This window comes from Pristiophorus japonicus, chromosome 7 (assembly GCF_044704955.1).
Source record: "Pristiophorus japonicus isolate sPriJap1 chromosome 7, sPriJap1.hap1, whole genome shotgun sequence".
NCBI classification, from domain to species: Eukaryota; Metazoa; Chordata; class Chondrichthyes; family Pristiophoridae; genus Pristiophorus; species Pristiophorus japonicus.
In genome coordinates, this window is record NC_091983.1 from 222,121,212 (window position 1) to 222,136,105 (window position 14,894).

Sequence of the window (14,894 nt, forward strand, 5' to 3'; positions counted from 1 at the left end):
TGTCCAAAAAAAAAAGCTAATGAGATGTTGGGTTGTATAAAAGGAGGAATAGAATGGATTAAAGGAAGCAATCCAGCTATTATATACAGTATTGGTCAAGCCCCACTTGGAGTATTATGTGTTGTCTGGAGCCCTCACTCCAGAAAGTGTGGTTGAGTTGGAAAAGATACAGAAAGGAGCTAAAATGTGAGGGTCAAAGAATATAACATGGGGTCGGTTGAAAGAACTGGAATTATTCTCATTGGGGAGAGTGATTGTCTTGAAACAGCTGGAACTCCTGACAGGAGGAGCCAAGATTCCTCATCGGAGAATTGGATTGGCTGGAAGAGCTGTGACTTGGGGAGAAAAAGACTGCAAAGGGGTATGATGGCTGATCATTCCCTCAGTACCCCTTTCCTGCTTTCTCTCCATACCCTTTGATCCCTTTAGCCATAAGGGCCATATCTAACTCCCTCTTGAATATATCCAATGAACTGGCATCAACAACTCTCTGCGGTAGAGAATTCCACAGGTTAACAACTCTCTGAATCAAACTTGGGGATGAAGAGGATCAGTCAGGGCTATTTGATTTGGGATCAGACAGCAATAAGAGCCGAGAAGATAAAGATTCGGACAGGGCTGGACGGAAACGTTGGGTGGATGGTCTGTTTTTTGGAATAGCTTGAAGGGAGAAGGCTATAGGGGCAACTGCTTGGATCACCTGGGTAAAATTGGTCAAGTGTCATGAAGAGAACCGTTATCAGATACAACTGCTCGGACAGCAAGGAGATGGACTGGAGTTTTCAGCTGCTTCACTTGCACACACTGATTTTTCATGGGCAGAACATCCAGGGCTGGTGAGTGCAGAAATGGAAAGTGCAAACCACAGTCTATTGGAGTCTTGGTCATTTCTACATTTCTATATTACCGGGCCCTAACCTGTTCTTTACCCAGTCCTGAGTTGGTGATGTTAGTCCTACACTCATTTTCTTACATGCAGCACCATCGTAACTATCTAGGATGCCACAGAAATGTTTGCACTTTAACCCCCTTCAAAGTGATCCAATTAGCAACTGGGGCTCGTATAAATATTAAAAATACGGTTTTAAATACAATCTCAGTGACTTAATTATTGATAACTAAAGCAGTTCGTGTTTATGAACATAGAAAATAGGTGCAGGAGTAGGCCATTCAGCCCTTTGAGTCTGCACCACCATTCAATAAGATCATGGCTGATCATTCCCTCAGTACCCCTTTCCTGCTTTCTCTCCATACCCTTTGATCTCTTTAGCCATAAGGGCCATATCTAACTCCCTCTTGAATATATCCAATGAACTGGCATCAACAACTCTCTGCGGTAGAGAATTCCACAGGTTAACAACTCTCTGAGTGAAGAGGTTTCTCCTCATCTCAGTCCGAAATGGCTTACCCCTTATCCTTAGACTGTGTCCCCTGGTTCTGGACTTCCCCAATATCGGGAACATTCTTCCTGCATCTAACCTGTCCAGTCCTATCAGAATTTTATGTTTCTATGAGATCCCCTCTCATCCTTTTAAACTCTAGTGAATACAGGCCCAGCACTACTCTCACAGATGTCTCTCAGCATTTTACAGGGTGGACAAAGACAATTTGAAGGGGCACAACCGTTGGTAGGAAGGAATGAATGCAGAACACAGTTAAGAGAAGAGTTTTCAGGTGGTTTTTGAAAGGCGGGGATGTTGAAAGGTAGTTTGGAGGGAGTGAGCCAGTACCAGAGAAGCGAAGGGTGCACATGGAATTGGAGTAAAAAGCCCAATTTGGAACCCTAGAATTTTACAATACAAAAGCCCATCTCTGAAAGAGCTGCCCACTCTGTCCCAGTCCACTGCCCCTTTTCCCCATGCCCTTTAAATTTTTTATCCACATCCCTTTTTCAAGCAATTATGGGTTGTGCTTCCACCACTGTTTCTAGGAGGATGTTCCATATACCAACAGCCAATAAAATATTATTCTCTAAACCTCTTCCTCTGGTGATCTTAAATGTTTGCTCTGTAACTATTGACTGGCCCAGTTTTCCATACTTGCCTTGTCAAATACATTCTGCCACGTACAGTACATGGACTCTTGGTAACTTCATGTAATGTCGATTTACTTGCCATTATTTCTCTCTTCGATCTCGAGCCAGGTTTGGGTTGGCCAACCCAGTTGAAATACCCCTCTCGCCCCCCTTTCCCGTCTACTTTGGGAACTGCTTTTCTCCCCTTCTCTCCTAAATATCTCGAGGAGAGGGGTTCCAGTTCCACAGGTACCCTCCAGTACTTCACTCAACTGGCTGTTCTTGACATGCAAGCCTGAACATCAAGAGTTTTTATTTTCATTCATTCACAGGATTGGCAAGGCCAGCATTTATTGCCAATCCCTAATTGCCCTTGAGAAGGTGGTGGTGAGCCGCTGCAGTCCATGTGCTGTTAGGGAGAGAGTTCCAGGATTTTGACCCAGCGACAATGAAGGAACGGTGATATACATCCAAGGCAGGATGGTGTGTGACTTGAAGGGGAACTTGCAGGTGATGGTGTTCCCATGCGCCTGCTGCCCTTGTCCTAGGTGGTGGGTCATGGGTTTGGGAGGTGCTGCTGAAGAAGCCTTGGTGAGTTAGGGTTAGGGTATGATCTAATAGCCATTACAGAGACGTGGTTGCAAGGAATTAAATATTCAGGGGTATTTGACAATGCAGAAGGACAGACAGAAAGGAAAAGGAGGTGGGGTAGCTCTATTGATAAAGGATGGAATCACTGCAATAGTGAGAAACGATATTGGCTCAAATGATTAGGATGTTGAAACAGTTTGGGTGGAGATAAGGAATAATAAGGGGAAAAAGTCACTGATGGACGTAGTCTAGAGGCCCCCTAACAGTAGCATCTCTGTTAGTCGGAGAATAAACCAGGTAATAGTGGGGGCTTGTAAAAAGGGAACAGCAATAATCATGGGTGATTTTAACCTCCATATTGATTGGACAAATCAAATTGGTCAGGGTAGCCTTGAGGAAGAGTTCATAGAGTGCATAAGGGACGGGTTCCTTAAGCAGTATGTAACGGAACCAACCAGGGGGCAGGCTATCTTAGCTCTGGTCCTGTGTAATGAGACAGGATTAATAAACCATCTCCTAGTAAAGGATCCCCTTGGAATGAGTGATCATAACATGATTGAGTTTCAAATTCAGATGGAGGGTGAGAAAGTTGGATCTCTAACCAGCGTACTAAGTATAAATAAAGGACTCTATGAAGGTATGAGGGCAGAGTTGGCTAAAGTGGGCTGGGAAAATAGATTAAAGTGTAGAACGGTTGATGAACAGTGGTGTACATTTAAGGAGATCTCAAGGAAAATATATTCCAATGAGGAGGAAAGGGCGTAAGAGAAAAGATAGCCATCCGTGGCTAACTAAAGAAATAAAGGATGGTATCCAATTAAAAACAAGGGCATACAAAGTGGCCAAAACTAGTGGGAGGACAGAAGATTGGAAAGCTTTTAAAAGCCAGCAAAGAATGACTAGAAAAATGATTAAGAAAGGGAAGATAGACTATAAAAGTAAACTAGCACAAAATATACAAACAGAGATAGCAAGAGTTTCTATAGGTATATAAAAAGGAAAAGAGTGGCTAGAGTAAATGTTGGTCCCTTAGAGGACGAGACCAGGGAATTAGTAATGGGGAACATGGAGATGGCAGAAACTCTGAACAAATATTTTGTATCAGTCTTTAGGGTAGAGGACACTAACAATATCCCAACAGTGGATAGTGAAGGGGCTATGGGGGGGAGGAATTTAACAATCACAATCACTAAGGAGGTGGTACTCAGTAAGATAGTGGGCCTAAAGGTAGATAAATCCCCTGGGCTTGCATCCTAGGGTCTTAAGAGAAGAAGCGTCAAGGATAGTGCATGCATTGGTTGTAATTTACCAAAATTCCCTGGATTCTGGGAAGGTCCCAGCAGATTGGAAAACTTCAAATGTAACCCCTCTATTTTTAAAAAAAAAGGAGGCAGACAAAAAGCAGGAATCTATAGACCAGTTAGCCTAACATCTGTGGTTGGGAAGATGTTGGAGTCCATTATTAAAGAAGTAGTAGCAGGACATTTGTAAAAGCAAAATTCGGTCAGGCAGAGTCAGCGTGGATTTATGATAGGGAAGTCATGTTTAACAAGTTTGCCAGAATTAACATATAAAATTCTGACGGGATTAGACAGGTTAGATGCAGGAAGAATGTTCCCGATGTTGAGGAAGTCCAGAACATTTTCTATGTTTCTATGAGTATAAAAGCAGGGAAGTCTTACTATAGTTGTACAGGGTATTGGTGAGGCCACATCTGGAATACTGCATAGAAACATAGAAAGTAGGTGCAGGAGTAGGCCATTCGGCCCTTCGAGCCTGCACCACCATTCAGTATGATCATGTAACTTCAGTACCCCATTCCTGCTTTCTCTCCATACCCCTTGATCCCTTTAGCCACAAGGGCCACATCTAACTCCCTTTTGAATATATCCAGTGAACTGGCATCAACAACTCTCTGCGGTAGGGAATTCCACAGGTTAACAATTCTCTGAGTGAAGAAGTTTCTCCTCATCTCAATCCTAAATGACCTACCCCTTATCCTAAGACTATGTCCCCTGGTTCTGGACTTCCCCAACATCGGGAACATTCTTCCCGCATCTAACCTGACCAGTCCCGTCAGAATCTTATACGTTTCTATGAGATCCCCTCTCATCCTTCTAAACTCCAGTGAATAAAGGCCCAGTTGATCCAGTCTCTCCTCATATGACAGCTCCATGGAATCAGTCTGGTGAACCTTCGTAGCGCTGCCTCAATAGCAAGAACGTGCTTCCTCAGACTAGGAGACCAAAACTGAACACAATATTCCAGGTGAGGCCTCACTAAGGTCCTGTACAACTGCAGTAAGACCTCCCTGCTTCGATATTCAAATCCCCTAGCTATGAAGGCCAACATACCATTTGCCTTTTTCACCGCCTGCTGTACCTGCGTGCCCACTTTCAGTGACTGATGAACCATGATGCCCAGGTCTCGTTGCACCTCCCCTTTTCCTAGTCTGCCGCCATTCAGATAATATTCTGCAGCCTTCCCGCATCTAACCTGTCCATTTTGCACCCAAAATGGATAACCTCACATTTATCCACATTATACTGCATCTGCCATGCATTTGCCCACTCACCTAACCTGTCCAAGTCACCCTGCAGCCTCTTGGCGTCCTCCTCACAGCTCACACCACCACCCAGTTTAGTGTCATCTGCAAACTTGGAGATATTACACTCTATTCCTTCATCCAAATCGTTAATGTATATTGTAAAGAGCTGAGGTCCCAGCACTGAGCCCTGCGGCACTCCACTATTCACTGCCTGCCTTTCTGAAAAGGACCCGTTTATCCCGACTCTCTGCTTCCTGTCTGCCAACCAGTTCCCTATCCACGTCAGTACATTACCCTCAATACCATGTGCTTGGACTTTGCACAACAATCTCTTGTGCGGGACCTTGTCAAAAGCCTTTTGAAAGTCCAAATACACCACATCCACTGGTTCTCCCTTGTCCACTCTGCTAGTTACATCCTCAAAAAATTCCAGAAGATTCGTCAAGCATGATTTCCCTCACCGCTTTCCAAATGCGCTGCTATTTCGTCCTTCATGATCGATTCCAACATTTTCCCCACTACTGATGTCAGGCTAACCGGTCTATAATTACCCGTTTTCTCTCTCCCTCCTTTTTTAAAAAGTGGTGTTACATTAGCTACCCTCCAGTCCATGGGAACTGATCCAGAGTCGATAGACTGTTGGAAAATAATCACCAATGCATCCACTATTTCTAGGGCCACTTCCTTGAGCACTCTGGGATGCTGACTATCAGGCCCTGGGGATTTATCGGCCTTCAATCCCATCAATTTCCCTAACACAATTTCCTGCCTAATAAGGATATCCTTCAGTTCCTCCTTCTCACTAGACCCACTGTCCCCTAGTACCTTCGGAAGGTTATTTGTATCTTCCTTCGTGAAGACTGAACCGAAATATTGGTTCAGTTGGTCTGCCATTTCTTTGTTCCCCATTATAATTTCACCTGAATCCGACTGCAAGGGACCTACGTTTGTCTTTACTAATCTTTTTCTCTTCACATATTTATAGAAGCTTTAGCAGTCAGTTTTTATATTCCCTGCAAGCTTCTGCTCTTACTCTATTTTCCCCCACTTAATTAAACCCTTAGTCCTCCTCTGTTTAATTCTAAATTTCTCCCAGTCCTCAGATTTGTAGCTTTTTCTAGCCAATTTATATGCCTCTTCCTTGGCTTTAACACTATCCTTAATTTTCTTTGTTAGCCATGGTTGAGCCACCTTCCCCGTTTTATTTTTACTCTCGACAGGGATGTACATTTGCTGAAGTTCATCCATGTGATCTTTAAATGTTTGCTATTGCTTATCCACTGTCAACCCTTCTAGTATCATTTGTCAGTCTATTCTAGCCAATTCACACCTCATACCGTCGAAGTTACCTTTCCTTAAGTTCAGGACCCTAGTTTCTGAATTAACTTTGTCACTCCATCTTAATAAGGAATTCTACCATATTATGGTCACTTTTCCCCAAGGGGCCTCACACAACAAGATTGCTAATTAGTCCCTTCTCATTACACAATACCCAGTCTAGGATGACCAGCTCCCTGGTTGGTTCCTCGACACATTGGTCTAGAAAACCATCCCTAATACACTCCAGGAAATCCTCCTCCACCGCATTGCGACCAGTTAGGTTAGTCCAATCAATGTGTAATTAAAGTCGCCCATGATTACTGCTGTACCTTTATTGCACGCATCTCTTGTTTCTTGCTTGATGCTGTCCCCAACCTCACTACTACTATTTGGTGGTCTATACACAACACTCACTCGCATTTTCAGCCCTTTGGTATTCCGCAGCTCCACCCATACCGATTCCACATCATCCAGGCTAATGTCCTTCCTTACAATTGCATTAATTTCATCTTTTAACCAGCACCGCCACCCTGCCTCCTTTTCTTTCCTAAATGCTGAATACCCTTGGATGTTGAGTTCCCAGCCTTGGTCCCCCTGGAGCCATGTCTCCGTGATGCCAATCACATCGTATCCGTTAACTGCTATCTGCGCAGTTAATTCATCCACCTTATTCCGAATACTCCTCGCACAGAGCCTTCAGGCTTGTTTTCTTAACACACTTTGCCCCTTTAGAATTTTGCTGTAATGTGGCCCTTTTTGTTTTTTGCCTTGGGTTTCTCTGCCCTCCATTTTTACTATTCTCCTTTCTATATTTTGCTTCTGCCTCCTTTTTATTTCCCTCGGTCTCCCTGCATAGGTTCCCATCCCCCTGTCATATTAGTTTAACTCCTTCCCAACAGCACGAGCAAACTCCCCCTAGGATATTGGTTCCGGTCCTGCCCAGGTGCAGACCATCCGGTTTATACTGGTCCCACCTCCCCCAGAACCGGTTCCAATGTCCCAGGAATTTGAATCGCTCCCTTCTGCACCACTCCTCAAGCCACGTATTCATCTGAGCTATCCTGCAATTCCTACTCTGACTAGAACGTGGCACTGGTAGCAATCCTGAGATTACTACTTTTGAGGGAGCACTCCCTCAGTAGCAAGAATGTTCTTCCTCAGATTAGGAGACCAAAACTGCACACAATACTCAAGGTGTGGTCTCACCCAGGCCCTGTACAACTGCAGTAAGACCTCTCTGCTCCTATACTCAAATCCTCTCGCTATGAAGGCCAATATGCCATTTGCTTTCTTCACCGCCTGTTATACCTGCATGCCGACCTTCAATGACTGATGTACCATGATACCCAGGTCTCGTACCTCCCTTTTTACTAATCTGTCACCATTCAGATAATCTGCCTTCCTGTTTTTGCAGTTTTGGTTTACGAAAGGGATATACTTGCTTTGGAGGCAGTTCAGAGAAGGTTCACAAGGTTGATTCCGGAGATGAGGGGCTTGACTTATGAGGGAAGGTTGAGTAGGTTGGGCCTCTACTCATTAGAATTCAGAAGAGTGAGAGGTGATCTTATTGAAACGTATAAGATTATGAGGGGGCTTGACAGGGTAGATGCAGAGAGGATGTTTCCACTGAGACTAGAACTAGAGGGCATAATCTGAGAATAAGGGGCCCCCCATTTAAAACTGAGATGAGACATTTCCTCTGAGGGTTGTAAATCTGTGGAATTCGCTGCCTCAGAGAGCTGTGGAAGCTGCGATATTGAATAAATTTAAGACAGAAATAGACAGTTTCTTAAACGATAAGGGGAAAAGGGGTTATAGAGAGCGGGCAGGTGAAGTGGAGCCGAGTCCATGATTGGATCAGCCATGATCTTATTAAATGGCGGAGCAGGCTCGAGGGGCCGTATAGCCTACTCCTGCTCCTATTTCTTATGTTTTTGAGTTGCTGCAGTGTAGATGGTACACCCTGCTTCCACGGTGCGCCGGTGGTGGAGGGAAAGGGTTTGAGGTGGTGGATGGGGTACCAATCAAGCGAGCTGTTTTGTCCTGGATGGTGTGGAGCTTCTTAAGTGTTGGAGCTGCACTCATCCAGGCAAGTGGGGAGTATTCCATCACCCTCCTAAAACATAGAAAACATAGAAACATAGAAAATAGGTGCAGGAGCAGGCCATTCAGCCCTTCTAGCCTGCACCGCCATTCAATGAGTTCATGGCTGAACATGAAACTTCAGTACCCCCTTCCTGCTTTCTCGCCATAACCCTTGATCCCCCGAGTAGTAAGGACTTCATCTAACTCCCTTTTGAATATATTTAGTGAATTGGCCTCAACTACTTTCTGTGGTAGAGAATTCCACAGGTTCACCACTCTCTGGGTGAAGAAGTTTCTCCTCATCTCGGTCCTAAATGGCTTACCCCTTATCCTCAGACTGTGACCCCTGGTTCTGGACTTCCCCAACATTGGGAACATTCTTTCTGCATCTAACCTGTCTAAACCCGTCAGAATTTTAAACGTTTCTATGAGGTCCCCTCTCATTCTTCTGAACTCCAGTGAATACAAGCCCAATTGATCCAATCTTTCTTGATAGGTCAGTCCCGCCATGGAGTCGGTCGGCTATTCCAGCGTTGGGGTGTCACAGCCAACTTCCAGCTGTGACTGATCATTTATTACTTGCCCCTCCCTCTCCCTTGTTCAGGTAAATTGTGCCCCTGATACCACCCAGCTACAATGAGCTAACTCGGCACAGATTGAGTTTGAGATGTAACAGATTTTTAAGCAAGTGTAGGGGCAGGGAGGGGCGGAAGGAACAAAAGGGAAGGTCTGTGATTGGATGGAAGGCAGTTGTGATTGAATGACATAGTACAAAGCAAAAGGAGATGGTAATGGGACAAGTTAAGAAACAAAAGATGAGTCTAGAAGCAGTGTAAATGGCAGAAACATCAACAACTGCCATGTGAATAAAAAATAGGGGCAGAGGTTACGCTCTGAAATTGTTGAACTTGATGTTGAGTCCAGAAGGCTGTAAAGTGCGCAATTTGAAAGATGAGGTGCTGTTCCTCGAGCTTACGTTGAGCTTCGTTGGAACAGTGCAAGAGGCCAAGGACGTAGAAATCAGAGTGGGATGGAGCGGGCGAGCGGAAGCTCGGGGACATGCTTCGATTACTTGGAGGTGTTCCGCAAAGAGGTCACCCAGTCTGCATTTGATTTCCCCGTGAGCAGTGAATACAGTATACTACATTTCAAGAAGTACAAGTAAATGCCTGGACAGTGGGAAGGGAGGTGGTGAAAGGGCAGTTGTTGCATCTCCTGCCCTTGCACGGGAAGGTGCCGTGGGAGGGGGTGTTGGGGGTGGTTGAGTACTGGACCAGGGTGTTGTGGAGGGAGCGGTCCCATCAGAATGCGAAGAAGGGAGGGGGAAGATGTGTTTGACGTTAGGATCATGCTGGAGGTGGCGGAAATGACAGAGGATGGAGGAGTTGAATGTGGAGGCTGGTGGGGTGAAGGTGAGGTCAAGGGGATAACCCTGTCGTGGTTCTCTGAGGGAAGGGGTGAGAGCAGATAGGTGGGAAATGGAATGGACACAGTCAAGGGTCATGTTAACCACGACGGAGGGAAATCCTCGGTTGAGGAAAAAGGAAGACATATCGGAAGCAGATGCGACAGAGACTGAGGAACTGGGAGAATGGAATGGAGTCGTTATAGGATTCTGGATGGGAGGAAGTATAATCCAAGTAGTTGTGGGAGTTAGTGGGCTTGTAGTGAATATTTGTCAATAGCTTATCCCAGAAATGGAGACAGGAATCGAGGAAGGGAAGTGTTGGAGATCGACCATGTGAAGGTGAGGGAAGGATGGAAATTGGAAGCAAAGTGAATGAAATTTTCTAGTTCAGGGCGAGAGCAGGAAACGGCACCAAAACAGTCATCAATGTACTGGAAAAAGAGGTGACGGAGGGGACCTGAGTAGGACTGGAACAAAGAATGTTCCACATATCCTACAAAAAGGCAGGCATAGCTAGGACCCATGGGGGTTCCCATAGCCACACCTCTAATTAGGCGGACGTGACTGGAGTCAAATAAGTTGTTCAATGCAAGAACAAGTTCAGCCAGGCCGATGGTGAATGGGGACTGGTTGGGCCTCTGTTCAAGGAAGAAGCAGAGCACCCTCAGGCTGTCCTGGTGGGGGATGGAGGTGTAGAGAGATTTGAAAAGGGATGGTTGGGGCCAGGACACTGATGGTGGTGGAGAGTGTCGGAGAGTCATTGAAGTAGGTGGGAAGAGACCGGACAAGTGAAGAAAAAAAAAAAGTCGAAATAGGAAGAGATGAGTTATGTGGGGTAAGAACAGGCTGAAACGATGGGTCTACCTGAGCAGTCCTGTTTGTGGATCTTGGGAAGGAGATAGAAGCGGGCTGTGCGGAATTGGGGAACTATGATGTTGGGGGCCGTGGAGGGAAGATCTCCAGAGGAGATGAGGTCAGTGACGGTCTTGAAAACGATGGCTTGATGTTCGATAGTGGGGTCAAGGTCCAAGGGAAGGTGTCAGAGTTGGTGTTTGTCAAACAACAACAGCGCTGTCCTCGTCAGCAACTTTAGTAACAATGTTGGGGTTGGAGCCGAGAGAACGGGAGTGCTGCAAGTTCAGAGGGAGGTAGGCTGGGTGAGTGAGTCAGAGAAATCTGACAGTCTGTTGTAAGAAAATAGGTGCAGGAGTCGGCCATTCGGCTCTTTGAGCCTGCACCACCATTCAATATGATCATGGCTGATCATGCAACTTCAGTACCTCATTCCCGCTTTCTCTCCATACCCTTTGATCCCTTTAGCTGTATGGGCCACATCTAACTCCCTTTTGCTGCCCTCAACAACTTTCTGTGGTACAGAATTCCACAGGTTCACAATTCTGAGTGAAGAAGTTTCTCCTCATTTCGGTCCTAAATGGCTTACCCCTTATCCTTAGACTGTGTCCCCTAGTTCTGGACTTCTCCAACATCGGGAACATTCTTCCTGCATCTAACCAGTTCAATCCCGTCAGAATTTTATATGTTTCTGTGAGATCCCCTCTCGTTCTTCTAAATTCTAGTGAATATAAGCCCAGTTGATCCAGTCTTTCTTCATATGTCATATGCCATCCCGGGAATCAGTCTGGTGAACCTTCGCTGCACTCCCTCAGTCGCAAGAATGTCCTTCCTCAGATTAGGAGACCAAAACTGTACACAGTATTCAAGGTGTGGCCTCACCAAGGCCCTGTACAACTGCAGTAAGACCTCCCCTATTCCTATACTCAAATCCTCTCGCTATGAAGGCCAACGTGCCATTTGCCGCCTTCACCGCCTGCTGTACCTGCATGCTAACTTTCAATGACTGATGTACGATGACACCCAGGTCTCGTTGCACCTCCCCTTTTCCTAATCTGTCACTATTCAGGTAATCTGCCTTCCTGTTTTTGCCACCAAAGTGGATAGCCGCCCATTTATCCACATTATACTGCATCTGCCATGCATTTGCCCACTCACCTAACCTGTCCAAGTCACCCTGCAGCCTCTTAGCATCCTCCTCACAGCTCACACCGCCACCCAGCTTAGTGTCATCTGCAAACTTGGAGATATTACATTCAATTCCTTCGTCTAAATCATGAATGCATATTGTAAATAGCTGGGGTCCCAGCACTGAGCCTTGCGGTACCCCACTAGTCACTGCCTGCCATTCTGAAAAGGACCCCTTTATTCCTACTCTTTGCTTCCTGTCTGCCAACCAGTTCTCTATCCATGTCAATACGTTATCCCCAATACCATGCCCTTTAATTTTGCAAACTAATCTCGTGTGGGACCTTGTTAAAAGCCTTTTGAAAGTCCAAATACACCACAGCCACTGGTTCTCCCTTGTCCACTCTACTAGTTACATCCTCAAAAAATTCTAGATTTGTTAGCATGATTCCCTTTCATAAATCCATGCTGCCTTGGACCGATCCTGTCACTGCTTTCCAAATGTGCTGTTATTACATCTTTAATAATTGATTCCAACATTTTCCCCACTACCGATGTCAGGCTAACTGGTCTATAATTCCCTATTTTCTCTCCTTTTAAAAAGTGAGGTTACATTAGCTACTCTCCAATCCATAGGAACTGATTCAGAGTCTATAGAATGTTGAAAAATGACCACCAATTCTAGGGCCACTTCCTTAAGTACTCTGGGATGCAGACTATCGGGCCCTGGGGATTTATCCCATCAATTTCCCTAACACAATTTCCTGACTAATAAGGATTTCCTTCAGTTCCTTCGTCTCTCTAGACCCTCAGTCCCCTAATATTTCCAGAAGGTTATCGAAACGTATAAGATTATGAGGGGTCTTGACAAGGTGGATGCAAAGAGGATGTTTCCTCTGATGGGGGAGACTAGAACTAGAGGGCATGATCTTGGAATAAGGGGCCGCCCATTTAAAACCAAGATGAGGAGAAATTTCTTCTCTCAAAGGGCTGTAAATCTGTGGAATTCGCTGCCTCAGAGAGCTGTGGAAGCTGGGTCATTGAATATATTTAAGACAGAAATAAACAGTTTCTTAAATGATAATGGGTTATGAGGAGCGGGCGGGGAAGTGGAGCTGAGTCCATGATCAGATCAGCCATGGTCTTATTGAATGGCGGAGCAGGCTCGAGGGGCCGTATGGCCTACTCCTGTTCCTATTTCTTATGTTCTCCCGCCTCCCATAAAGAGACTCTCCACCTGACCTAGCAGGTAGGGTGGTCTAGCTGGGAGGGCAGTGGGTAGCTTACCAATTCTGTGCTGGCAACCGGTGTGTTTTTACTTGGTTAAACTGGGGCAGAGATCACATCACGTAGAAGGTAACAGTAACAAGTTGTACTTGTATAGTGTCTTTAATGTAGTAAAATGTCCCGTGGCGGGTCACAGGAGAGCCACATAAGATATTAGGACAGGTGACCAAAGGCTTGGTCAAAGAGGTCGGTTTTATGGAGCATCTTAAAGGAGGAGAGAGAGGTGAAAAGGTTTAGGGAGGGAATTCCACAGCTTGGGGCCAAGGCAGCCAATGGTGGAGCGATTAAAATGGGAGGTGGGCAGAGGGAAGTTGAGGGGAGACGGGGATGGAGGGGAGAGTGGTGGAGGTGGGAGCGGAGAAATCCAAGGCGGGGGACAGGAGGGGCCACGTTGCAGCGAAGGTCTGGGGGGGCGGGGGTGGGGGGCGAAGTGTGTTGGAGGGGTGGACCTCGGTGACTGCGCAGATGGCGATTGGTGGATGTGGTGTGGTTGGCATCGTGGGGGCGTGGCTCCGGGGTGGCCGGGGCTGGGGGCTCGACATCCGGGGATGTTCGGCATTTGGGAAGGATTCTGACGGGACAGTGCGGGGGGAGTATTCCCGGTGTTGGGTGGGTCCAGAGCCGGGGGGGTGGGGGCAGTCTCTTGGGATGGGGGGTGGGCTGTTTGGGGCTGGGATTGGGAGAGACTTCTTCACTCGGGGAGTTGTTGGCCTGTGGGGTTCCCTGCCGCGGAGAGTTGTGGATGCCAGTTCATTGGATGTGTTCGGGAGGGAGTTGGGTGTGGTCCTTGCGGCTGGAGGGGTGTGGGGGGGGGGGGGAGGTGCTGGGGTGGGTGATCAGCCATGATCTTGTTGAATGGCGGTGCAGGCTCAAAGGGCCGAATGGCCTACTCCTGCACCTATTTTCTATGTTTCTATGATCCGAGTCTGTTGTGGGTTAGCTTGCCGTGCATCTTGCGACGGTTTCCGTTGTTTATTTTGAATGACTTCCATCGCGATTCAGTCCCGTTTTGGTCTTCCTGCAGACGCAGCTCCGGTCATTGCCGCACCGTCCATGTGGACCCGGCCACAAATCAAAGACTTCAAGGAGAAGATCCGTCAGGACGCGGACTCTGTCATCACCGTGGGCCGGGGGGAGGTGGTGACCGTGCGAGTGCCCACTCACGAGGAGGGCTCTTACCTCTTCTGGGAATTTGCTACAGACAGTTATGACATAGGCTTTGGCGTGTGCTTTGAATGGACGGATTCTCCGAACACTACTGTGAGCGTGCATGTCAGTGAGTCCAGCGATGACGAGGAAGAAGACGAAGGTACTTTGACCCCTACCTCTGCTGACGGGGTGTGGGGGCGGCAGGGAGGGGGAGCAAGAGACCGTTTAACTATTAGTTACACCTTTCTGTGCTCTCGTCAAGCGGGGAGGGGGGTTGCTGGTGTTAAGTGGAATACCTCATGTTGGGGAGGGCATCAAACAGGAAATTAGGGGTGCATGCAATAAAGGTGCAGCAGTTATAATGGGTGACTTTAATATGCATATAGATTGGGCTAACCAAACTGGAAGCAATACGGTGGAGGAGGATTTCCTGGAGTGCATAAGGGATGGTTTTCTAGACCAATATGTTGAGGAACGAACTAAGGGGGAGGCCATCTTAGACTGGGTGTTGT

The 14,894-nt window shown here is 46.6% G+C and overlaps 1 protein-coding gene across 1 annotated transcript in view; it reads left to right on the top strand.

The window, feature by feature from the left end:
- Nucleotides 1-14,894, top strand: part of acbd3 (acyl-Coenzyme A binding domain containing 3) — a 60,478-nt gene that overhangs the window by 32,175 nt on the left and 13,409 nt on the right. The window contains exon 7 of the mRNA XM_070885837.1: nucleotides 14,258-14,542. Within this exon, the coding sequence (XP_070741938.1) occupies nucleotides 14,258-14,542 (285 nt within the window). The remainder of the gene's footprint in view (nucleotides 1-14,257; nucleotides 14,543-14,894) is intronic.